The 25,935-nt window shown below is 44.0% G+C and overlaps 1 protein-coding gene across 1 annotated transcript in view; it reads left to right on the forward strand.

Annotated features, from left to right (window-relative positions):
* ITSN1 (intersectin 1) overlaps positions 1-25,935 on the forward strand; it is a 239,939-nt gene that overhangs the window by 201,780 nt on the left and 12,224 nt on the right. The window contains exons 31-37 of the mRNA XM_007183719.2: positions 4,446-4,629; positions 6,640-6,738; positions 18,266-18,433; positions 22,521-22,733; positions 23,741-23,862; positions 24,927-25,009; positions 25,333-25,416. Coding sequence (XP_007183781.2) covers positions 4,446-4,629; positions 6,640-6,738; positions 18,266-18,433; positions 22,521-22,733; positions 23,741-23,862; positions 24,927-25,009; positions 25,333-25,416 — 953 coding nt within the window. The remainder of the gene's footprint in view (positions 1-4,445; positions 4,630-6,639; positions 6,739-18,265; positions 18,434-22,520; positions 22,734-23,740; positions 23,863-24,926; positions 25,010-25,332; positions 25,417-25,935) is intronic.

Here is a 25,935-nt window from a genome sequence, read left to right on the forward strand (position 1 = left end):
AAGGTTTTCTGTTGAAAATATACCTACACGTTAACACCTCTTCCCTTGGGCGGCTGCATGGGGGTGGGGAGGCGGGCGATGTGTCTGATGTCCCCGAGTGACACCCCTCCCCAACCCTCCCAGCATCGGCGCTCCCCATGCCTTTCTGTTGTCTCTGTACTTTTAACCCTCCTTCCTGCTCATGTCAGGAAAGCAGAAGCCCCTTTCTTGAGCTCTGTCAGTGCCAGGCCTGCGTGCTCCTTCCTCCCATTAGCGCTGATGGGCTCCACAGCCCTGGAGGTAGGAATTGGGAACGCTCTTGCAACCGCGGAAACAAGGCTCAGAGAGGTTGAGTGACTTGTCCAAAGTCACACAGAAGGCGATCAGGGTGCCCCGGGCTGCTCTGTGGACAACGCCCAGGGTCCCACTAGGGGTTCCACCCTGTCCTGCCCTCGATGGAAAGAAGGTGAGACCACGAGGCAGACGTCTCGAGTTTTCATCTGGGCTCCAGCGCCTTCTAACTCGTTTTGGGCAGTTGCCTCGGGCAGATAACTCCCCACCCCTTTGTTTTAGAGCTTGTAAAATTGCCGTCAGGGCGCCTGCCCTGTCTAGCATGCAGGGTTATCCCAAGGAGCAGGGAGATCAGGTGTACAGCTGGCACCCTGTCAATCATGACACCAACGGGCACAGACACCCCTCTCCCATCACAGGTGTGCTCTGCGCCTTCCTCTGATGACCTGATTGGTTAGTTTGGCTAATCTTTTCATTTTCCAGATAAAATACTTGTATTTAGCAGGAGCTTTCTGGGGACCTGATTTCTTTCTTCCTTTCTTTTCTTTTTTTTTCCTTTTCAACATCTTATTATGAAAATTTTCAAACATACCAGAAAAAATTGGACGAATTTTATGGTGAGCGCCCATATTGTAGATTATACAATTTTGCTGCATAGACTTAATTTCTTTGTGCAAAGGGCTAATCCCAATGATGGGAAGGTTTAGGACTCCTGGCAGGATGGAAGAAGATGAAGAGAATTTAAGGCAGCTCTCCCTGGAAGGCCGCAGCGGGCAGCCACGTATCTGTCACTCCTGATCCAAGGGCCAGCGACTGCTTGTACTTAGAGGGGGGACATAGGATTTATCAAACAGATAAATAAGAAACAAATAAAATGAACATAAAAGGGAGCTACCTGGGGCACACAGACTTCCTACTAATGCCACCTCTGGTTGGGGGTTAAAATGGATGGTTGGCTCTCTTACCTGTGAGCAGAGAGCTGAGAAGTTTGCCTTCAATGAGCAGAGTAGGGAAGAAGAATCTAGAACATTTTAAAGTTAAGAGCTAGGTGCAGGCCGCTAGGGATGGCTGTTAGAAGTGGTAGCAGGAGGGGTGCAGAAGCGAGATAGGGTGTGTAGAACCAGGTACTGCAGCTGTGTTTTTTTTTGTTTGTTTGTTTGTTTTTTGTTTTTTTGTTTTTTTTTTTAAATTTTATTTATTTATTTATTTATGGCTGTGTTGGGTCTTCGTTTCTGTGCTAGGGCTTTCTCTAGTTGCGGCAAGCGGGGGCCACTCTTCATCGCAGTGCGCGGGCCTCTCACTATCGCGGCCTCTCTTGTTGCGGAGCACAGGCTCCAGACGCGCAGGCTCAGCAATTGTGACTCACGGGCCTAGTTGCTCCGCGGCATGTGGGATCTTCCCAGACCAGGGCTCGAACCTGTGTCCCCTGCATTAGCAGGCAGATTCTCAACCACTACGCCACCAGGGAAGCCCCTGCAGCTGTGTTTTTAATCAAGATCCTTTCCTGCCTCCTTGCTTGAATAATAAATAAATAAATAAATAAATGAAAGAGCTTCTCCAAAAAAAAAAGTTTTTCTTAAATATTAAGTATTCAATTTTCTTTTTAACTTAAGAAGAATAGGCATGATTTTATTTTAGGCAGAAAAACAAAGAAAAATAAAAAAGTAAAAAAGATACCTTGGGGGGTAAAGACAGGATGGGGAGAAGGAAGAAAGGGGCTTTGGGTGGCAGTGGGCAGGGTGAGAGGAAAGGAGGGAGAGGCTTGAGGAAATGAAGAGGAAGGACAGAAGGGAGGGAAGAGCAGGGGGGCCGTGGAAGCCCCCCTTGGTGGGATGGCAGGAGCTGCTTCTGGAGCAAGAACAGGCCAGGAGCCCCGAGCATCTTGAGGGGAGGTGGGGCTGGGCACGGTGCTTGTCCTCACATGCGGTGCTTACAGACTGTGGGCTCTGGAGACCAGGGCTTCCTGCCACCCATGAGCTGTGTGAGTCTGGTCAAGTCACTCGATTTCTGCGTGCCTCGATTTCCCCAACTGTCAATAGGGATAATAAGTCATATAGGTTAAAAAAAAATTGTTTGACACGTTCATAAACGCCAGCTCTCTTGACCATCCCCTTGATCTGCGAACTTCAGAGGGCTACTCATTCGTTCAGCAAATGTCAAGCTCTCTGATGTGTTCATTAGCTGATTGATTACTGTCGCAGTTCAAGACCTTGAATCCATAGACCTTTATGTGAGATTACAAGTCAGCTCACCAAAGGGCGGGGCTGAGGCTGCAGCAGTGGAGTCATGTGATCCCTGAGCCTGGTGACGCGCCCTGTTTCAACCCACTCAAACCCAGTCCTCAAAAGCCTTGCCTGTGCGGTAGAACATCCCAGAAGGTGACTCACAGTTCAACCTAACAGGTGCCTGGTCCGTAGCAGGGGCCTGATTTTAGGTCTGTCTCCCAGTTGGACAACTCAGGTCTCCAAGCGTGGGCCTCCAGAACCCAGGAACTGGCTTAACTTCCTCAAGACAGTGATGATCTGCGTGTGATCTTTTCCCTTTTCCCTTTTTCTTCTATCCCCAACATTAAAAAAAAAAAAAAAGGAGGGGGGCAGGTGAAAGCACTCTTATTCCCTTGCAGAAAGATTGTGTTTCTCCTCATTGGAAAATCATGGAATGATGGAATTTCTTCCCATTTCCGTCCATAGCAAGTTTGTAACACGGTTATTCAGCACTCTCGTCCCCCAGCATTGGTAGTGACGTAACCCTTGAGCAAATTTCTACACACTGGGAGATATCCCACACCAACCCCCCAATGAGCAGTGGCCACCTGGCCATCCTGAGGGTACCAACCTGCCACTCCTCACGCCCCAGGCAGCCAGCGCTGACCAGCACCTCTCCCCACAAGGGCACCTGCTTGAGGGGGAATGGCTCATTGTTTGGACCACATAGCGCACTGTCCCTAAAGCTTTTCTCCTTGGCTTGTTGCCCAGTCCAAAGATTCTTTTTTTCTTTAACCAAAAACGTAGGAGAAAGAAAATAAAGTGATCTGAAGTTTTTAATACTAAGATTGCAGAGCCTCCTTAGAATTATATAGCCCTACCCATGACCTTGAAAGCAGCCAGAGGAATTCATAGTAACATCCTCCCAGCCTTATGTAAAAATTCCATATCATACCATTCTGTTCCTTCCATCCATCCATCCATCCAGGCATCCAGCCATCCAGCCATCCATCAATCCAGCCATCATCCATAATCACTAGGGTAGGCAGAACACACCCATGGCCTCATATGTCGAGGTCCTGCCCTTATAGTACATTGCTATCCTTGCTGTGTAAAATCTCGGTGCCACGCCCTTCTTATAGATGCTGGGTTAAGAGTTGACGAGCGAGTTAGGAGGGTGGGATGCACAGTCCTGGTGTTATGGTCCTGAACACTCAGAATGCAGCTGGACTCCTGAGCAAACACTTTCCAGTCCCTCTAGTACCTTCTCAGCTTCCAGGATATAAATTGTTTGAGTCTACGACCCGTTATCACATGAATAGGGTTCTCTCTTCAGAACTCCTCTTAATCCAGTCAACTTCAAATTAGCCACAGCGATGAAGCAGTGAACCAGGGAATGGCACAGATTGTTCAGACAATCATTTATACCTGGCTTTCGTGAACATAATGGGATTATTTTTCTGTGGCAGTTGATTTACCATCTTGATTATGTTTTGTTTGGTCTGAAATTGAGCCTCCATGGCCCCTGGCAACAGCAGCTTCCCTTGGGCAGCACTGGCCCCGGAAACAGGTTCAGTGTTGGGGCCATACCAGCCTGGACGGATCATCCATAAAGTCAGACATCCACCCAGGGATCCTGTCTGAGTTATTCAAAAAAGAGATTCCATATATTTCCACAAGAAAACATTGTCTTTTATGCTGACTTGTTCAGCAAAGTTTTTTGTTTTTTTTAAAAAGTTTTTCTTCCTAAGAGCCAGCAAACAGCCTTCATGTCAAAGAAAAATGCCCCAGTGATACCTCTTTGTAGCACTAGACTCATTTCTTTTTCTGTTCCTTGTCTGCCACATAGATGCTTTAGTGGCCCTGGGTTTGTGCCCCTCACACACATCCCATTTCTGTACCACCCAGAAGTGTGCTGTGTACCCATCAGAGAGTGTGAAGGGGGCGCTTACTTCTCGTGTTTCTGTGCAGAGCACTGAGAGTTCGCAAGAAGATGTCTGGGGAGAAGATGCCTGTGAAGATGATCGGGGACATCCTGACCGCCCAGCTGCCACACATGCAACCCTACATCCGCTTCTGCAGCTGCCAGCTCAACGGGGCTGCCTTGATCCAGCAGAAGACAGATGAGGCCCCCGACTTCAAGGAGTTTGTCAAAGTAAGGAGCCCAGGCTGAGCTGAGTCTCTGTCCCCGCCGAGTGGCTGTCTTCCAGCGGCTGGGCGTGTGAGGGGCTGATTCACACATTTACTGAAGGCCAACAAGGGTGAGGTCTCGGCTGAACAGTAGGGGCTGCCCCTCGCTGGCGGGTGGCTGGGACCAAGGGGGTGGGCTTGGAGAGGAGGGACCAGCGCTGGCCTAGAAGCTCTGCCTTGGCCAGGTGTGAGTGGTGTTACCTGAATACAGGTTTAAATCCTCCATCTCATTTTTAGGCCTAAGAGGGCTGGTGGGTCTCAGGTTTCCTATTCTGTTTAATCTGAGCATCTTCAGTTCTTTGCTGCTCTCTGCCCTTCACCTGCAAAGGGAATGGCCGGCAATCCCAATGGACCCTTTGTTTTTTTCCCAATTGGTTCTTTTTGATGGGCTCAAGCTCTAGGAAGCCCATGGGGGTGAGTGTGGGATGCCAGGACCGCTGCCTTGGAGGATAACAAGGGTCTGGAGAGCCATGTGCCCACCAAGGGACATTGTAGGGAAGTGGGCCCCATGCTGCTGGAGGCCCCAGGCTTTGGGTCTGCTGCCCTTCGCTGGGGTGGGTCCCTGCTGGCCAGGCCAGCCCATGCAATCAGCCCCAACCTCTCGCAGAGGGGAAGAAAAAAGAGAATAAAATAACTTCTGCTGAACAGGCACATTTTGATGAACGGACAGCAAAATAATCATACTTATGACAGGCTTATCTTTGCACCTCCTGCATTTTGGGGGCAGGCCTTTCCCACTCCCCCCAGTAACCATGTTTGTGGAGTCATCATTGGGAGGGGAAGATGCCACCTCTTCTCGGCCTAGCATCAGATGTTCTTGTTCTTCCTTTCTCGCCCTGTTTCTCAATATTAAATGCTCTGATTTTCTACCCAATGAGTGGGGCATCTAAGGGGAGAAATACTGCTATGAAGTAGGCCTAGGGTGGGCTGGAGACTGGAGAGCAGATACTGGGCTGCCAGGTGCCACGGGCCACCTGGGGGTCCAGCCAAGGGCCGGGTCCTCCCTGGGCGCAGGCAGGATGAGTTCATCACTGGATGTACTTGAACTTGAGGGAAATGCTGACACCAGCCCAGGAGGGGCCTTGTTGCCCCTCCCCTTCTCACCCCTCCCCTCATCCCCTCTCCCCGCCTCATTCCTGCGGGACTTTGACATGCCTTTGCCAGCTGCAAAGTGTTCCTGGAATAATGGTGTCCACGGCTGGAGCAGGTTCAGGCACTGACAGGTCCCAGGGCTTGGGGCCCAGGTCATGGCATTAAGCCTGTTCCTAAGACATTAAACCTGACCAGAACCTTTGAGAGCTGTCACCATATAACCCCTGTGACTTGTAGACGGGGTCACCGTTTGGAGGTAAAAGGACTCTTGTCCTCCAGTCAAGTTGACAAAAGTGGTGGAAGGAAAGAGGCAGGGAGTCCAGGGTGGAGACAACCACAGCCCCTGGGACTGGGGGCCTGACCCTCATGTCTCGGCTTCGCCATCCCTACCCTGCTGGGGCTCCCACGGGCAGGCGCAGGCTTCGCCCAAAACAGACAGTGAGATCCGGCCAGGCCCTTCCAGCATCCGTGGGACTTGGGGGGGATTTTTCTTCTGACCCTATAGTCTTGTGACTCTCCTTGCTCCTGGGAATGTTATAAAGTTTTGGTAGGTATCCAGAGGAAATATTCTCTGTAAAGCCAGAATCTCATCTCTGGAAGTAAGAAACCACATGTCCCATGGAAGGTCCACTGGATCTGGGGAGCAGGGGTCAACCCTGCAGCTGAGTCACACCCAAGGTAGATTCCCACTCTCCATCTGGAACGGGCCTCCTCCTGGCCTGGGGATAACCAGCCCGGCTCTTCCAGCTCCGGGCTCCTCAGCTGTCATCCAGATAGATGAGACAATATGATGGGTGGGGAGTCCTGAGTAACATCGATGTTGATGTCACTGACCAGATTTTGCAAACTTCTTAAGTACATGTAAAAAAATCTCTTATTTCAGAGACTGGCCATGGACCCTCGCTGTAAGGGAATGCCACTCTCTAGTTTTATACTGAAGCCTATGCAACGGGTAACGAGATACCCACTGATCATTAAAAATGTAAGTAGCTGTCTTGCCTTTTCGAGTAGAGGAATGCTTCCCCAGCAGGTCAGGGATCTGGGGCCATGGGCAGGTTCCCCAGCCAACACACCTGGTATCTATTGTGTAGAAATCTTATACCAACAGGCTGCAGGAGGCATCTGCTTGGTAACTCAGAAAGAAAAGCTGGCTTATTGTGAAAAGAGCTAATAATACACAGCCTTCAGCTGTGCAACCAAGTGGCCTCCACCTTATAAGTCGGAACATGAGAGCTCAGTTCTTTTCCTAATACAGACAGAGTGTCTTTAGGCCTTGGTTTTCCTAGTAAGAAAGAGAGAAAGAAATATAGTTTCCACCACTCGTCTTCAGAAAGCCATTGTGAGATACTCTATGTTGATATTAGATTGTTTTTCTCCTGTCATTTTTAGAAAGCCAATACCAAAAGAAAAGAAAAGAAAAATTAGGGTTTCAGCGTGCCCATCTGTAAAGTGAGTGAACAGACTTAGACATCCTCTGAGCCTGTGATTCTATAACCAGAGGGAGGAAAGCTCCTGGAGAGAGGTTTTAGATCTGGTTCCTTTCAATGGAGAATTTAGAAACCCAGATCTAGACACTGGTGTGCTCACTGATACTGGGGTGTTATTGCCTTTTGAGTCTCTCAGTGGCCGAGCCAGGCAATATATGTATGTGTATATATTCGTACCCACATATTTACATAACATAAGCGTGCAAACATATTTATTTCAAGATTTATATATATTATAATATGTATTAAAACCCATGAGTTCACACCAATACTTCCTGTTCTAATCTAGTATCATGGAATTTATTCTAGCCTTTTCCCTTTCTCTCTATATAACTCCCTTCTCCATGAGAAGCCTGGCTCTCATTATCCTCAATAGATTTACTTATTTGCTGAATCCCCTTATATGTAGCAAATTTCCCTCTCATATAAGCCAGTTCCTCAGTCCAACCCCAGTCTGACCCTACAAAATACACTGTGGCCGCATTGGTTGAGTTAGAGAATTAGTTTTGAAAGAAGCTTTCAATCTACTGTTTCCTTTTCTCCAACTTGACCGTTACTATTAAACTAACTCAACACCTTTCTTTACTTCCCCCAATATTTAGTTGGGAATTGAAGTTGGAAACAAGATTTTTAAGTTCTAGGGGCTTCCCTGGTTGTCCAGTGGCTAAGACTCCACATGCCCAGTGCAAGGGGCCCAGGTTCGATCCCTGGTCAGGGAACTAGAGCCCACATGCTGCAGCAAAGATCCCTCATGCTGCAACTAAGACCTGGAGCAGCCAAATAAATAAAATAAATATTTTTAAAAAATAAAATAAAATAGGTGTTCTAGATCTAGCTAATGGGGAGAAAAACAAAAACAAGAAAAGAACTGAGAGGCATAAATATTAAAAAAGAAAAAGCAAATTATCATTCTTTGCAGTAACATGATTGCTACCCTAGAGAACCCAAAAGAATGAACTGAAAACTAGCAAAACTAAGAAGAGAATTTTTAAAGGTGGCCAGTTATAAGATACATATGGAAAACTGTAAAAATACTAAGATTAGATATTCTTCATAATACTGAGGTGGAGAAATTCTTAGCATGGCACCAAAGACAGAACTTTAAAGAATTTAGATTTGTAGCAACTTGAAAAAAATTTTTTTTCCTCTGGGAGAAACCTAGATGTTCATTAAGGAGAGTAGTTAAATAAAGTGGTGAGTCTATACTATGAAAGAGACTTTTTTGTATTAGCTGGAATGATATCTAGAAAATGCTGTTAAGTTAAAACAAAACAAAACAAACAAACAAAACCCCAAAACAACCTTTCACAAGCAATCCTACAGTATGGTCCATTTTGCAAAACCAAGGAAAAACTCTGTGTGACTGTTAAATGTATGTGGAGCATCTGAAGGGAACTAAAGGGATGCCCTTAAGCCTGGGCACAGTTACTTCTGAGGCAGGAGAGCAAAGGGAATAGAGCACAGTTGTTATCTATACTTCTGTGTTGTTTGACTCTTGCATATCAAGAATGTGCTAATATTATTTGAATAAACATATTTCTTAAAAAATTTTGTGTAACCGAATATAATGAACAAGATTAAAAGACAAATGACAGATATAAGCTGAGTAAACAGATTTTAACTGTATATAAGAAGATACTGAAATATACATGGATTATCTATCTATAATATCTATCTATCTATCTATCTATCTATCTATCTCTCTGTCATCTCAAGCACTCTTATAACTCAGAAAGAAAAAGACAAATACCCTAATAGAAAAATAGGTAAGGGGCTTCCCTGGTGGCACAGTGGTTGAGAATCTGCCTACCAATGCAGGGGACACGGGTTCGAGCCCTGGTCTGGGAAGATCCCACATGCCGCAGAGCAACTGGGCCCATGAGCCACAACTACTGAGCCTGCGCGTCTGGAACCTGTGCTCCGCAACAAGAGAGGCCGCGATAGTGAGAGGCCCGCACCGCGATGAAGAGTGGCCCCTGCTTGCTGCAACTAGAGAAAGCCCTTGCACAGAAACAAAGACCCAACACAGCCAAAAATAAATATAAAAATAAATTTAAAAAAAAAAGACCTAAAGAAGAAATACATGGCGAATATCTTTCTTAAAAAAAAAAAGAAAAATAGGTAAAATATACAACTAGACATTCCTGAGAGGAGTGTAGAATAGCAGTAAAGAACATGTTGTCATCTTGAATGAGGTGTCGTGCAGAAGTCTGCTGTGGAATCGGTCATCTGACGTGTTAGGCACAAAACCTCTGCACACGACCCCCTATAAACACGTGAAACTGGACTGAGAAGAAGAGTCACAACTATTGCCCTCGAGCTGAGGTGTCACTGTCACCATTTCCCATGAGAAAGTCTGGTCTGAAGTGCAGGGGGGAGGCCTCTGAACGTGGCCCCCTATAAGCAAGTGGAACTAGACTGAGCACAGAGGAAAAGAAACAGAGTCGTGTGGCTGACAGGGTCTTGGTGCTCTGTCCGGGGGTCAGGCCTGAGCCTCTGAGGTGGGAGAGCTGAGTTCAGGACACTGGTTCACTAGAGACCTCTCGGACCCACATAATATTAAATGGTGAAAGCTCTCCCAGAGATCTCCATCTCAACGCCAACACCCAGCTCCACTCAACAACCAGCAAGCTACAGTGCTGGATACCCTATGCCAAACAACTAACAAGACAGGAACACAACCCCACCCATTAGCAGAGAGGCTGGCTAAAATCATAATAAGGCCACAGACACCACAAAACACACCACCGGATGTGGTCCTGCCCACCAGAAAGACAAGATCCAGTCTCATCCACCAGAACACAGGCACAAGTCCCCTCCACCAGGAAGCCTACACAACCCACTGAGCCCACCTTAGCCACTGGGGGCAGACACCAAAAACAACAGGAAATATGAACCTGCAGCCTGGGAAAAGGAGACCCCAGACACAGTAAGTTAAGCAAAATGAGAAGACAGAGAAACACACAGCAGATGAAGGAGCAAAGTAAAAACCCACCAGACCAAACAAATGAAGAGGAAATAGGCAGTCTACCTGAAAAAGAATTCAGAGTAATGATGGTAAAGATGATCCAAAATCTTGGAAATAGAATGGAGAAAATACAAGAAACGTTTAACAAAGACCTAGAAGAACTAAAGAGCAAACAAACAATGAAGAACAACACAATAAATGAAATTAAAATTTATCTAGAAGGAATCAATAGCAGAATAACTGAGGCAGAAGAACGGATAAGTGATCTGGAAGATAAAATAGTGGAAATAACTACCGCAGAGCAGAATAAAGAAGAAAGAATGAAAAGAATTGAGGACAGTCTCAGAAACCTCTGGAACAACATTAAATGTGCCAACATTCGAATTATAGGGGTCCCAGAAGAAGAAGAGAAAAAGAAAGGGACTGAGAAAAAATTTGAAGAGCTTATAATTGAAAACTTCCCTAATATGGGAAAGGAAATAGTTAATCAAGTCCAGGAAGCACAGAGAGTCCCATACAGGATAAATCCAAGGAGAAACATGCCAAGACACATATTAATCAAACTATCAAAAATTAAATAAGAAGAAAAAATATTGAAAGCAGCAAGGGAAAAGCAACAAATAACATAACAAGGGAATCCCCATAAGATTAACAGCTCATCTTTCAGCAGAAACTCTGCAAGCCAGAAGGGAGTGGCAGGACATATTTAAAGTGATGAAAGGGAAAAACCTACAACCAAGATTACTCTACCCAGCAAGGATCTCATTCAGATTCGACAGAGAAATTAAAACCTTGACAGACTAGCAAAAACTAAGAGAATTCAGCACCACAAAACCAGCTTTACAACAAATGCTAAAGGAACTTCTCTAAGCAGGAAACACAAGAGAAGGAAAAGACCGACAATAACAAACCCAAAACAATTAAGAAAATGGTAATAGGAACATACATATTGATAACTACCTTAAATGTTAATGGATTAAATGCTCCAACCAAAAGACATAGACTGGGTGAATGGATACACAAACAAGACCCGTATATATGCTGTCTACAAGAGACTCACTTCAGACCTAGGGACACATACAGACTGAAAGTGAGGGGATGGAAAAAGATATTCCATGCAAATGGAAATCAAAAGAAAGCTGGAGTAGCAATTCTCATATCAGACAAAATAGACTTTAAAACAAAGACTATTACAAGAGGCAAAGAAGGACACTACATAATGATCAAGGGATCAATCCAAGAAGAAGATATAACAATTGTAAATATTTATGCACCCAACATAGGACGACCTCAATACATAAGGCAAATGCTAACAACCATAAAACGGGAAATTGACAGTAACACAATCATAGTAGGGGACTTTAACACCCCACTTTCACCAGTGGACAGATCATCCAAAATGAAAATAAATAAGGAAACACAAGCTTTAAATGATACACTAAACAAGATGGACTTAATTGATATTTATAGGACATTCCATCCAAAACCAACAGAATATACTCTCTTCTCAAGTGCTCATGGAACATTTTCCAGGATAGATCATATCTTGGGTCACAAATCAAGCCTTGGGAAATTTAAGAAAATTAAAATTGTATCAGGAATCTGTTCCGACCACAGCTCTATGAGAATAGATATCAATTACAGGGAAAAAACTAAAAAATACAAACACATGGAGGCTAAACAATACACTACTAAATAACCAAGAGATCACTGAAGAAATCAAAGAGGAAATCAAAAAATACCTAGAGACAAATGACAATGAAAACATGATGACCCAAAACCTATGGGATGCAGCAAAAGCAGTTCTAAGAGGGAAGTTTACAGCAATACAACCCTACCTCAAGAAAAAAGAAACATCTCAAATAAACAACCTAACCTTACACCTAAAGCAGTTAGAGAAAGAAGAACAAAAAAACCCCAAAGTTAGCAGAAGGAAAGAAATCATAAAGATCAGAGCAGAAATAAATGAAATAGAAATGAAGAAAACAATAGCAAAGATCAATAAAACTAAAAGCTGGTTCTTTGAGAAGATAAACAAAATTGATAAACCATTAGCCAGACTCATCAAGAAAAGAGGGAGAGGACTCAAATCAATAAAATTAAAAATGAAAAAGGAGAAGTTACAACAGACACTGCAGAAATACAAAGCATCCTAAGAGACTTCTACAAGCAACTCTATGCCAATAAAATGGACAGCCTGGAAGAAATGGACAAATTCTTAGAAAGGTATAACCTTCCGAGACTGAACCAGGAAGAAATAGAAAGTATGAACAGACCAATCACAAGTAATGAAATTGAAACTGTGATTAAAAATCTTCCAACAAACAGAAGTCCAGGACCAGATGGCTTCACAGGTAAATTCTATCAGACATTTAGAGAAGAGCTAACACCCATCCTTCTCAAACTCTTCCAAAAAATTGCAGAGGAAGGAACACTCCCTAACTCATTCTGTGAGGCCACCATCACCCTGATATCAAAACCAGACAAAGATACTACAAAAAAAGAAAATTACAGACCAATATAACTGATGAATATAGATGCAAAAATCCTCAACAAAATACTAGCAAACAGAATCCAACAACACATTAAAAGTATCATACACCATGATCAAGTGTGATTTATCCCAGGGATGCAAGGATTCCTCAATATACGCAAATCAATCAATGTGATACACCATATTAACAAACTGAAGAAGAAAAACCATATGATCATCTCAATAGATGTAGAAAAAGCTTTTGACAAAATTCAACACCCATTCATGATAAAAACTCTCCAGAAAGTGGGCATAGAGGGAACGTACCTCAACATAATAAAGGCCATATACAACAAACCCACAGCAAACATCATTCTCAATGGTGAAAAACTGAAAACATTTCCTCTAAGATCAGGAACAGACAAGGATGTCCACTCACACCACTATTATTCAACATAGTTTTCGGAGTCCTAGCCACGGCAATCAGAGAAGAAAAAGAAATAAAAGGAATACAAATTGGAAAAGAAGAAGTAAAACTGTCACTGTTTGCAGATGACATGATACTATACGTACAGAATCCTAAAGATGCCACCAGAAAACTACTAGAGCTAATCAATGAATTTGGTAAAGTTGCAGGATACAAAATTAATGCACAGAAATCTCTTGCATTCCTATATACTAATGATGAAAAATCTGAAAGAGAAATTAAGGAAACACTCCCATTTACCATTGCAACAAAAAGAATAAAATACCTAGGAATAAACTTACCTAGGGAGACAAAAGACCTGTATGCAGAAAACTGTAAGACACTGATGAAAGAAATTAAAGATGATACCAACAGATGGAGAGATATGTCATGTTCTTGGATTGGAAGAATCAATATTGTGAAAATGACTATACTACCCAAAACAATCTACAGATTCAATGCAATCCCTATCAAATTACCATTGGCATTTTTTACAGAACTAGAACAAAAAATCTTAAAATTTGTATGGAGACACAAAAGACCCCGAATAGCCAAAGCAGTCTTGAGGGAAAAAAGCGGAGCTGGAGGAATCAGACTCCCTGACTTCAGACTATACTACAAAGCTACAGTAATCAAGACAATATGGTACTGGCACAAAAACAGAAATATAGATCAATGGAACAAGATAGAAAGCCCAGAGATAAACCCACGCACCTATGGTCAGCTAATCTATCACAAAGGAAGCAAGGATATACAATGGAGAAAAGACAGTCTCTTCAATAAGTGGTGCTGGGAAAACTGGACAGCTACATGTAAAAGAATGAAATTAGAACACTCCCTAACGCCATACACAAAAATAAACTCCAAATGGATTAGAGACCTAAATGTAAGACCAGACACTATAAAACTCTTAGAGGAAAATATAGAAAGAACACTCTTTGACATAAATCACAGCAATATCCTCTTTGACCCACCTCCTGGAGAAATGGAAATAAAAACAAAAATAAACAAATGGCACCTAATGAAACTTCAAAGCTTTTGCACAGCAAAGGAAACCATAAACAAGACGAAAAGACAACTCTCAGAATGGGAGAAAATATTTGCAAATGAATCAACGGACAAAGGATTAATCTCCAAAATATATAAACAGCTCATGCAGCTCAATATTAAAAAAACAAACAACCCAATCCAAAAATGGGCAGAAGACCTAAATAGACATTTCTCCAATGAAGACATACAGATGGCCAAGAAGCACATGAAAAACTGCTCAACATCACTAATTATTAGAGAAATGCAAATCAAAACTACGAGGTATCACCTCACACCAGTTAGAATGGGCATAATCAGAAAATCTACAAACAACAAATGCTGGAGAGGGTGTGGAGAAAAGGGAACCCTCTTGCACTGTTGGTGGGAATGTAAATTGATACAGCCACTATGGAGAACAGTATGGAGGTTCCTTAAAAAACTAAAAATAGAATTACCATATGACCCAGCAATCCCACTACTGGGCATATACCCAGAGAAAACCATAATTCAAAAAGACACATGCACCCCAATGTTCATTGCAGCACTATTTACAATAGTCAGGTCATGGAAGCAACCTAAATGCCCATTGACAGATGAATGGATAAAGAAGATGTGGTACATATATACAATGGAATATTACTTAGCCATAAAAAGGAAAGAAATTGGGTCATTTGTTGAGACGTGGGTGGATCTAGAGACTGTCATACAGAGTGAAGTAAGTCAGAAAGAGAAAAACAAATATTGTATATTAACGCATATATGTGGAACCTAGAAAAGTGGTACAGATGAACCGGTTTGCAGGGCAGAAATTGAGACACAGATGTAGAGAACAAACATATGGACATCAAGGGGGGAAAGCGGCAGGGGTGTGGTGGTGGTGGTGTGATGAATTAGGTGATTGGGATTGACATGTATACACTGATGTGTATAAAATTGATGACTAATAAGAACCTGTTGTATAAAAATAAAATAAAATAAAATTCAAAAAAAAACCCAACAAAACAACCAAAGCCAAAAATGGGCAGAAGACCTAAATAGACATTTCTCCAAAGAAGATATACAGATTGCCAACAAACACATGAAAGGATGCTCAACATCACTAATCATTAGAGAAATGCAAGTCAAAACTACAATGTGATATCACCTCACACCGGTCAGAATGGCCATCATCAAAAAATCTACAAACAATAAATGCTGGAGGTGGCATGGAGAAAAGGGAACCCTTTTGCACTGTTGGTGGGAATGTAAATTGATACAGCCACTATGGAGAAAAGTATGGAGGTTTCTTAAAAACCCAAAAATAGAACTACCATATGACCCAGCAATCCCACTACTGGGCATATACCCTGAGAAAACCATAATTCAAAAAGAGTCATGTACCATAATGTTCACTGCAGCACTATTTACAATAGCTAGGACATGGAAGCAACCTAAGTGTCCATCGACAGATGAATAGATAAAGAAGATGTGGCACATATATACAATGGAATATTACTCAGCCATAAAAAGAAATGAAATTGAGTCATTTGTAGTGAGGTGGATGGACCTAGAGACTGTCATATAGAGTGAAGTAACTCAGAAAGAGAAAAACAAATACCATATGCTAACACATATATATGGAATCTAAAAAAAAAAAAATTCTGAAGAACCTAGGGACATGACAGGAATAAAGACACAGATATCGAGAATGGACTTGAGGATGCAGGGACGGGGACGGGTAAGCTGGGACGAAGTGAGAGAGTGACATGGACATATATACACTACCAAATGTAAAATAGATAGCTAGTGGGAAGCAGCAGCATAGCACAGGGAGATCAGCTTTGTGCTTTGTGTCCACCTAGAGGGTGGGATAGGGAGGGTGGGAGGGAGACGCAAGAGGGAGGAGATATGGGGATATATGTATATGTATAGCTGATTCACTTTGTTATACAGCAGAAACTAACACAACATTGTAAAGCAATTATACCCCAATAAAGATGTTAAAAAAAATAATTAAAAAAAAAATGATGTCAGGGACCAGGCTGCTTGTATTTGAATCTCGATACCACTGCTGTGTGCCCTTGGGCAAGTTACTTAACTTCTCTGGGCCTCAGTTCCCTTATATGTAAAATAGGTATGCTAATAGTACCTAGTGCATAGGGTTGTGAGAAATCAACTGAGTGAATATATGTATGTCTGGCTCCTACTAAGCCGTATATAAATGTTAGCTTTATCATTTAGTGTACTTATGTACTAAGTGTACACAAAATTCAAATTCTCTGGTAATAAAAGAAATGCATAACCAAATAAGAAAATACCTGGTTTTGGCTTGCCAGGTAGGCATATACTGAAAAGATTGTGAGTCCTCAGTGTTGGCAAGTTTGCTTGTGGAAGGTAGACTGGTTCAGTCTTTTGGAGGGCAATGTATACATCAAATTCCATGCTCTCATTGGCTCAGCACTACCATGTCTAGGAATTTATTCTAAAGAAATAATCAGAGAAATATTGAAAAATTGGAAACATGAAGTTTTATGGGAAGGAAACTGTTTAAATGCATTGTGGTTCATCCTTATAATGACATATTATAGAATCTTTAAAAATGATGCTCTATATACTTCAATTAAAAAATAATAAAATGATGATCTAGGTCCATATAAAGTGGACACTAAATGCTGTGCTATAACTGCCATGAAGTGGGAAAGAAGCAAGTACAAAATGGTACAGTGTAGTATGGTAGCATGATCCAATGTTTATTTTTTTAAACTATATGTATTTATATCTACACAGAGTGTATTAACGAATAGGTAGGCAGAGGTTAATTCCAGATGGTGCAATTATGGCTGGTTTTTAGTTTTTTTATAACTTTCTAAATTTTCTAAATTTTGTACAGTAATACTTTTACAATGAGAAAAAACATACACCTATTTTCATTTTGAAAACAAAAAACAAACAAAAAAAGAATTCACACAATTCAGCTATGTGGGCTTCCCATCGAGAGCAGTTGTCCTCAGTCTTGGCTGTAGGTTAGAATCACCCGGGGAGCTCTAGAAAATTCCAATGCTTGAGTCCCTCCCCTGGGGATTCTGATATGGTCAGAGTTGAGGCATCAGGACTTTTCAGAGGGGCTCTAATGTACACCCAGGATCCACCCAGGGCTGGGGTTGTTGTTTGGAGATGATTGGTGGACACACAGGACCCAGATTGGGTGTCTTCCTCAAATTGGGTGCCTCCTTAGGACTTTAAACCAAAGTACACTTTAAGGATGAGATATTATTCAGGGTAAAGCCCACTTGAATTATTTGTATATGGACAAGGCCTGGGCAAGTACACCCTCAACATAATCCTAGTACATTGCAAAGATGGCTTAGGACCTTTCTTCATTCTTAGTGTCTTTCCTCATGATGGCTGTTCTCAGTGTCCTCAAAGTCCTTTGAGAATCTGATGGTAACTGCTGTCACTTACTGAGCACCTTCAAAGGGCCAGGTACTTTGCAAAGTGCTTTACTTGTATCAAGCCATTTAGTCCTCCAAACAACCTTATAAAGGAGGTGCTATTAGTATCCCCATTTTTCATATTAGGAAAATGAGGCTCAGAATATTTATGTGACTGACCCATATCATGGCTGGTCAGTGGCAGGGCAGGGATTTTAACCCAGGAGGTCTTGCTCTAGAGCTGGCACTTTTAACCACTGGCTTGGAATAATTTATCCAGAAAAATGAACCTTTGCTCAGATGCACCCATTAGCATGCAGTTCCACGGGTCCATAGTTGCCTACAGCTGTGCATAGAGCCAGGAAAGAGCCATTCTCCAGGGAGAAATCCACACGGGATGCGATATTGCCCTAGCTGTAGCCACTGCCCTCCTCATACCCCAAGTATAGATAATTTGGCAGCCCCTGCCCCCCAAGGGTCCCCTGCCAACAAAGAGTGGTCATCTCTCTCCATGTCATTGCCAAGGTGGGTGCTTAGAGCTGCAGTTGCTCTTGTGGGCACTGTTCAGGAAAGGTTTGTGCTATGCCCTGCCTCTGTTGGGTCTGGCCCTCCAGGACAGTGAACCGCAGGCTCACCCACACTGCCTAAGGATGTTGTCTTCTGTTCTCCAATGTAGATCCTGGAAAACACTCCTGAAAACCACCCAGACCACAGCCACTTGAAGCATGCCCTGGAGAAGGCAGAGGAGCTGTGCTCCCAGGTGAACGAAGGGGTGCGGGAGAAGGAGAACTCGGACCGGCTGGAGTGGATCCAGGCCCATGTGCAGTGTGAAGGCCTGTCTGAGGTAGCGCCTTAGGGTGTGACCTGGGTCTCCTCCACTGAGCCTTGGCAGCTGGCCTGAACGAGGATGAGACAAAATCATGAATTGTCCTCCCCATTGGCCTCCAGTTTGCTAATTCTCTCTCCAGCTGCTTCTAATCTGCTGTTTAATCCACCTACTGAGTTTTTTTTATTTCAATTATTTTCTTTTACCCTTTCCAGCATTCTAGTTATTTTCTCTAATCTGCTGGTTTCTTTCTTGTCTTGTTCCTTTCACAAATGACCATGCTTCTCATTTATTTCCTAACACATTTAAAATATATTCTTGTATATTTCAGATCTGATAATTCCATTAACTCAGGTTATGAGTTTCACTGTTTTGTCTGTTGCCTCTGCTAGCTCTCACCACACATGTCTGTTTCTCTGTATGTACTTTGATTTTTGATTGTGAGCTCAACGTTCCTTGGAACTTTATCTGTGGGATCTTTGAGGTCTGAAGTTGTATTCCTCCTGCAAGGATTGCTAGCTACCAGGATCACCCTAAATTAAATATAGAGGGGTTTTCAGATCACACTAGTGTGTGAATTGTGGTTGTAAACTTAAATGAGAACTGCATTGTTGTTACAAATTCTCAGGGACATTTTTTTTTCCCTCCACTTACACCAAGTTCAAAAACAAGCAAGTTTTCTTGCTCATCCCTTCTGTGCTGATTTACTTGTCATTCTTCCTTTGGAGTCCAGCTTTTTGGGATCTCCTGTTATCTCCTGTGGGCCCTGGATATATCTCCTGTCTCTTGCACCCTCCATAGCCTTTAAAATGGAAGCTTAAGGGCACCAGATTTAAGAAAGACTCCCAGGGCTAAAGCCAGCTTAGGGGCTTGTTTATCTTCCAGGGTTCACATTTTCATGCTTTTTTTGGCCTCTGCAAATTTCTTATTTTCATTTTTAATTTTTACCACCTCGCTTGCATTTAAAAACTACAGTTCTATATTTTACTCGGTTTTGAAATTTTTCACTGGGTGAGTCAGAGTCTCTAGTCCACCATACTACCAGAAACAGAGTCTCTCCTGTAGTATTTGATTCTCTTCTTGTCCCTTATCTTTACTTTAGTCTCATTCATTCTTTCTGCCTGTTCTCACTCTCTTTCTCTTTGCCTCTGCACACACACACAGATACACACATACATACACACATTCATGCACACACACCATTGACTAGGGTTTACCAAAATGCCCAGGCAGACTGTCTCCCTCACCCACTCTCCCTGTGGCTCCTTCCTTCTTACAAGCTTCAAAGGCATTCACTACCTGAGGAAGTTACACCACTGCTTCCTCCATGCCCTGCCTCCTGTCCTCCTTCCGTGAAGGTGTGGGATAACCAAAGTTATGGAAGCAGCCATGTGGAAACCAAGGTTATGGATGTGGGTTCCCATTTTGGAACTGTGTTGATAAGCAATCCAGGGGCACTCACTGGTTGGCTTACTTATTCATTCATTCATTCAATAAACATTTACTGAGCACCTGCCCATGTGCCTTGCTCAGTACTAAACACTGAGGACATGGAAATCAATAAGATGTGACCTACACCATCTCAAAAAGCCTACAGTCCTGGACCAAGTAGAGGGATCAAACCAATATTTACCACACAGTGTGAGACATTATGAGGCAGATCTAGGTGCCAAGTGCTGTTGGACACTCATGGAGGAAGGAACCGTCGTGGAGGGATTCAGGGACATGTTGGAGAAGGTGACACTCGGCTGGGTGTTGAAGGATGAAGATACGTCTCCAGGAAAGAATCCAGGGGGAGGGCATTTCAGTGGAGGGCACAGCCTGAGCAGGACTTGGGTGAGCAATGTAGGGTGATAGGTGATAAGCTTTAAGGCAAGTTGAAACCAGGGCAAGGAAGGGCTGTGTATCATTCCAAGGAGCATTAACTTGATCCTGAAGACAGTGGACTTGAACAGCTCCTGAATCTGCCAGCCTTAAGTGCAACTGTGCACTTTTTCTTTTTTTTTTCAACGTTCCCTATCTTTTTTCTTTCTCTCTTTCTTTCTTTTTTTTTTTTTGCCACACCGCGTGGCTTGCAGGATCTTAGTTGCCCGACCAGGGATCGAACCCAGCCCCAGCAGTGAAAGTACAGAGTCCTAACCACTGGACTGCTGGGGAAGTCCCCTCACTGTGCACTTTTAAAGGGGTCCTTCCCTGAGTCTCAGGGCTGCAGTCACGGGACTCAGTGAGGCCTGGGTCTTCATCTTAGAACATTAAGAATAGGGAATTCCCTGGTGGTCCAGTGGTTAGGACTCCACACTTCCACTGCAGGGGCATGGGCTCGGGGGACTAAGATCCCGCATGCCACATGGCACGGCAAAAAAAACCCCTCAAAACATTAAGAATAAAATAAACTCCTGTCATTTGCTTTTTTGTGATGTATATACCCTCTTTGAAATAGACTGTTGTCCTTCTTTAGTGACCGATCCTTCCTGGCTATCGTACACCAGCTTTCTGTATGGTCTGTTTCGTCTCTACAGTCAGGGTTCACGATCGTGGGGAGGGGGCGTGTTGGCTTCTGTTTCCTAGCCCAGATCTGGACACACACCGGTGATTAAGTTTCAAATAAATGCCGTCTTTGGCATTCTTGTCTTAAGATCAAGAACTGTCAAGACTGTTCCCAATTCACATATGTTCAGTGTTAGCCTGGCCAATTGGAGGCTCTAACCTTTGAGTATGAATAAACCACATCACCTCTATGTCATCCAAGTGAATTGCTAGATTCATGGCCCCCAAGTGGCTTGAACTCTCTCTTGGTGAGTAAAAAGGGCTAGATTGACATCCTTTGAAGGCTCCCTTTGTGGTGTCACCTTCAGTCTTTGGGGCTCCCTCAGAACCTCAGTGGAAGGTTAGAGGCCCTCATCCCTCCTTGTACCTGAGAACAGAGTGCACTGGTCACTCTTCCTTGCTGCCTATAGTTCTCTGGTCCTAGAGGCCCCATTGATTCTTTCTCCCACACTGGAGGCAGACAGGTGGCCAGCAGCATCTCTTGGGGAAAGCGTGTTGTGAACTGTCACCTCTTCATTAATACTCTTCTCAGGGAGGTCTGTAGGGTTCATAGCTCTGGAGAGAGCCTCAGCCTTGAAGGCTGCTGGCTGGAGGATACCCCTGGAGCCCAAGTGTGGGCAGGTGGAGACCCGAAGTTCTGACTCCTGCCTGGATCGTATCACTTCCTGGGCACAGCTGTGGCCTCCCTCAGTCTCTCCCCCGCTATCCAAAAAGGGGGGCCTTAGTGGGGTCAAATCTTCTACAGTCTCCCTCTTCCCCTTTAGAACCTGCTCACAGGAGATGATAGAGCCCAGGGGGGATGATAGAGCATGAGATGATAGAGCCCAGGGGGATGACAGAGCTGCGTTTCAGCACTTAGATCTGTCTCCAAGTTTTGGGAAGTGGAAGGAAGAGAGCTGCCTGTCCCCTTCACGTTTTCGGGACCAGTGAGTTGGGTGAGATTTAATGGGCACCAACAGTGTCTGTTCTGCTTGGCTTTGAGGCATCTGTCAGCACCACTGAGTTCTGTAGTCCACCCATGTGGTAGGGGCCTGGACTCAAGCTGCGCCTTGGAAAGTAGCATGTGTCCTGTGGAACTGTACAGAGAGAGTCGCTGCTGCTTTCCAGAACCGCGTAGGACTGTCTGAGCCTGTGCAGGGCCATCACTGGAGCCGGTTCACGCCACCTCCGGCGGACTAGCCTGCACACAGCACAAACCCATCAAGGAGGGAGAGGGCTGAGTGTTTTCTTCCTGCTGCCCAGTTTCCCCACTAAATACAAGGGAGAAAAGCACCAGTCACCCTGAGACACTGAGCAGACCTCAGGGAAAATCATTAGGAATTACAGCCAAAGTTCATCTTGACACGTGGAATCTCCAGAACCACGACTTTGACTTCTTGGCTCCAAAAGTCCCTGCCTGAAGTTTTCAAAGAAGTCCTTGATTTGAGCCTAAGTTACAGGCCTCAGATTCTGATGGAGCCCATGCTTTCAGATGCAGAAAAACAAAATAAAACAAAACCAAACAAAAAAATGACCTTACTTCATCGTGTCTTCTTTGGGTTTTGTTTTCCTTTCTCAGCAACTTGTGTTCAATTCAGTGACCAATTGCTTGGGGCCACGCAAGTTTCTGCACAGTGGGAAACTCTACAAGGCCAAGAGCAACAAGGAGCTGTATGGCTTCCTCTTCAACGACTTCCTCCTGCTGACCCAAATCATAAAGCCCCTGGGCTCTTCGGGCACCGACAAAGTCTTCAGCCCCAAATCAAACCTGCAGTATAAAATGTACAAAACCGTAAGTTTGATTCTGGATTGCAACATCAGGGCTGACGTTTGGGGGAGGAGGAAGTTTCCAAAAGGAGCATTTCAGCAGGGTTTGGGGGCTGTGGCATACGGGAAGTGCAGGGGCTGAGACAGGATTTAGGGTGACCACAGCATCACGGGTCCAGCAGTATCAGAAAAGGAACGCCGCTCAAATCAATTGACGAAACATCTATTAGCTGTCAAGTGGCTACTGTGGGTCCCCCAGATGTGTTGAAGGTATGCCTTGCCCTGGTGGGGTTCCTGGTCTAGTGTGGCAGGTGTGGGAAAGCTCGAGACTAGAACTCAAGCACCCACCTCCCGAACATTCCCAGATCTCCCTCCAAACTTCTCAAGACGGTTTGGAACATCTGTGCCCCTCACCTTTTTCCAGCAAAAGCCAATCTAAATAGTCAATGTGTAGAGAATTTTCCTAAGCTGTTTATTTGGTCTGCTTCTATGTGCATGGCTGTGTTTGTGTGTCTTCGTGTCATGGGATATTGTTTTTCTAAACTTGTCTCTGTGTGAGTATTTTCACAGAAGAATTTTCTCTGAAGCAGCAGTTAGCTTTATTTTGGGAAAAAGCACAATGTACTTATGTAGATTGTCACTAGCAGCTTCGTATGAACAACTTGGAGAGAATTGCTTGGAGGTAGAGTAGATGGGGACTGTTTGCTGATTAGGATATACTGTGGGAAAAACAGACGCATCACGTCTTCTTCTGGAGGACTTTAAAAATACCTGCAAAATGGAGGGGGGAAATCCATATTTATAACTTGTAGTATCTGAAAGTTAGTATGAACACAAAATCATTATTCTGCTATAGTTTACTGAAACACCCTCCCACCCCTGCCGCAGACACACACACACACACACACACACACCCTCACCCTCAGTCTAGTTTATTAGAACACGTGCATGTAAGCACACACACATACTCATAGTTTACTGCAATACACGGCTCCCAGTCTGATTTTGTAATGGCTGTGCATTATTTTTCAGCCTATTTTCCTAAATGAGGTTCTAGTAAAATTACCCACTGACCCTTCCGGGGATGAACCCATCTTCCACATTTCCCACATTGATCGAGTCTACACCCTCCGAGCAGAAAGCATAAACGAAAGGTAAGAGCTGCCTCCTCACTGGCACTGGGCACCCAGGTCCCACCAGGTATAGGACAGATGTGGGACATTTAATTAGTCAGCAGCTCCCAACGTTCCCTCAGTTGCAATGCCATCCCCTCTGGCTGGAGGTTGGTGGGGGGGGGCATGAGGGTGGGGTGGTCTTAATACGTTTTTCTAGAGCCTCTCAGAAGTTTGACCCATGGCATGAATTTTGCAAAATAAAATGCATTGAAATGAATTTTGCTTGAGAATTTTTTAAAAAGCCATTTTCAGAATTTGAGATAAATGGAGCATCTCGTTTCCCAAGGTTTCCCAGGTGGCAGAAACCAATAGGAAAGTGATTTGGGGATTGATAGGACCACCTAATCCTGACCCCCCTCCTCAGCTGGCTTCCCTGGACAGACATTCTGGATCCTAGAATTGTGGGCATTTTTGCTTTAATCGTATCTTCAAGGTTCTGCCCCGGAGCCAAATGAAACAGATTATTTTCTGAAGGGTGAACCTGACATAAGACCTACAGCATTCCAAGAGCATTTGTGCCAAAAAGCAGGAAATTGGCTAAAGTCGTCATGCATATGCTTCTCGGGAAAAGGAAGGCGAAAACATCACGCCAAGATGTAGGGGAAAGCCAATATGCTTTCCCCAACGTGTGTGTGCTTTTTCACGGAAAGTGGTTCTTTATCTGGGAAATGGTTTCTTTCCTTGGATGGTTTAGTAAGAGAAATCCTTCTGGCCTTATTGGATTAGGCAAATATGTGATGCTTTTCAAGAAGGAAGGAAAGGGAGTTGTTGCCAACATCTCCTCCAGGGCAGCATTTATCATCATAGATTTTCTTCCATGGGGACGCAAACTCAGGTCTTGAGTACATCAGTAAAAATGTCACTCGTGCCTTTGTTGTGCATGCTAGAAATCATGATTAGCACCATGTGACATAAAACCAGACTTTCTTTGCTGAACCTTTGTTGTAAAAATCAAACGAACAAGGCAGAGTCCTAGAAACTGAATTTGTACAGACCTGAAGCCTGAGTTCTGTTTGGCACTGTTCTGTCTCTTCCTTTCCAAGGACTGCCTGGGTGCAGAAAATCAAAGCTGCTTCTGAACTCTACATAGAGACGGAGAAGAAGAAGCGGGAGAAGGCGTACCTGGGTAAATGCATCGCTGAGCAGGGGGGCCCGGGATCCCGCAAAGTGGCGGCAGAGAACCATTTGGTTGTGCCTAGAACCCTTAGAGCTGGAAGATGGGCCTGGGGGTAGGGGAGAGCCTGAGGGGGCAGGCAGGCAGAAGAGGGAGAGCGAGGTGCAGGGTGAGGGGTGGAGGGCAGATTCCAGGATCAAGGAAGCAAGAATTCAAGGCGGGGTAGGGGTGGGGAATTGTTCTTGCAGGGGAGCATAATACGGATCATGAGGCAAACCAGAAAGGCAGCACATCCTAAACGGGAGCATTTTGTGTTGTTTCTCCTGCCGTCATAGTCCGTTCCCAAAGGGCCACAGGCATTGGAAGGTTGATGGTGAACGTGGTTGAGGGCATTGAACTGAAACCCTGTCGGTCACACGGTAAGGACCCAAGAGGCCCCCTCTAGCACGTATTAGTGGTGGAAGCCTCTTCTGCATCCCCTCCACCTGGCTTTAAAACAAATGTGCTATTTCCATAATCCTCAATTTCCTTCCAGACTTGGTTTTTCTAGCACTTGTTAAAAAGAATTTTTTAAAAATTCTTTTCCACCGTTTCGCTTTCGAGAGAGATCTGAGTGGCTGCCCTTTCACAAAACGGTCAACCTCTCTGTATCTGCAGGTTCTGCACCTGCGGATTCAACCAACTGCTGATCGAAAATATTCGAAGAAAATTCGAAAAATTTCCAAAAAGCAAAACTTGAATTTGCCACACACCGGCAACGTTTTACATAGCAGTTACATTGTATTAGGTATTATATGTAATCTACAGATGATTGAAAGTATATGGGAGGATGTGGGTAGCAAAGACTATACCATTTTTTGTAAGGGACTTGAGCATCTGAGGAGTTGGGTATTTGTGGAGGGTTCTGGAACCAGTCCCCGTGGACACTGAGGGATGAC

This window comes from Balaenoptera acutorostrata, chromosome 4, assembly GCF_949987535.1.
Source record: "Balaenoptera acutorostrata chromosome 4, mBalAcu1.1, whole genome shotgun sequence".
NCBI lineage: Eukaryota > Metazoa > Chordata > Mammalia > Artiodactyla > Balaenopteridae > Balaenoptera > Balaenoptera acutorostrata.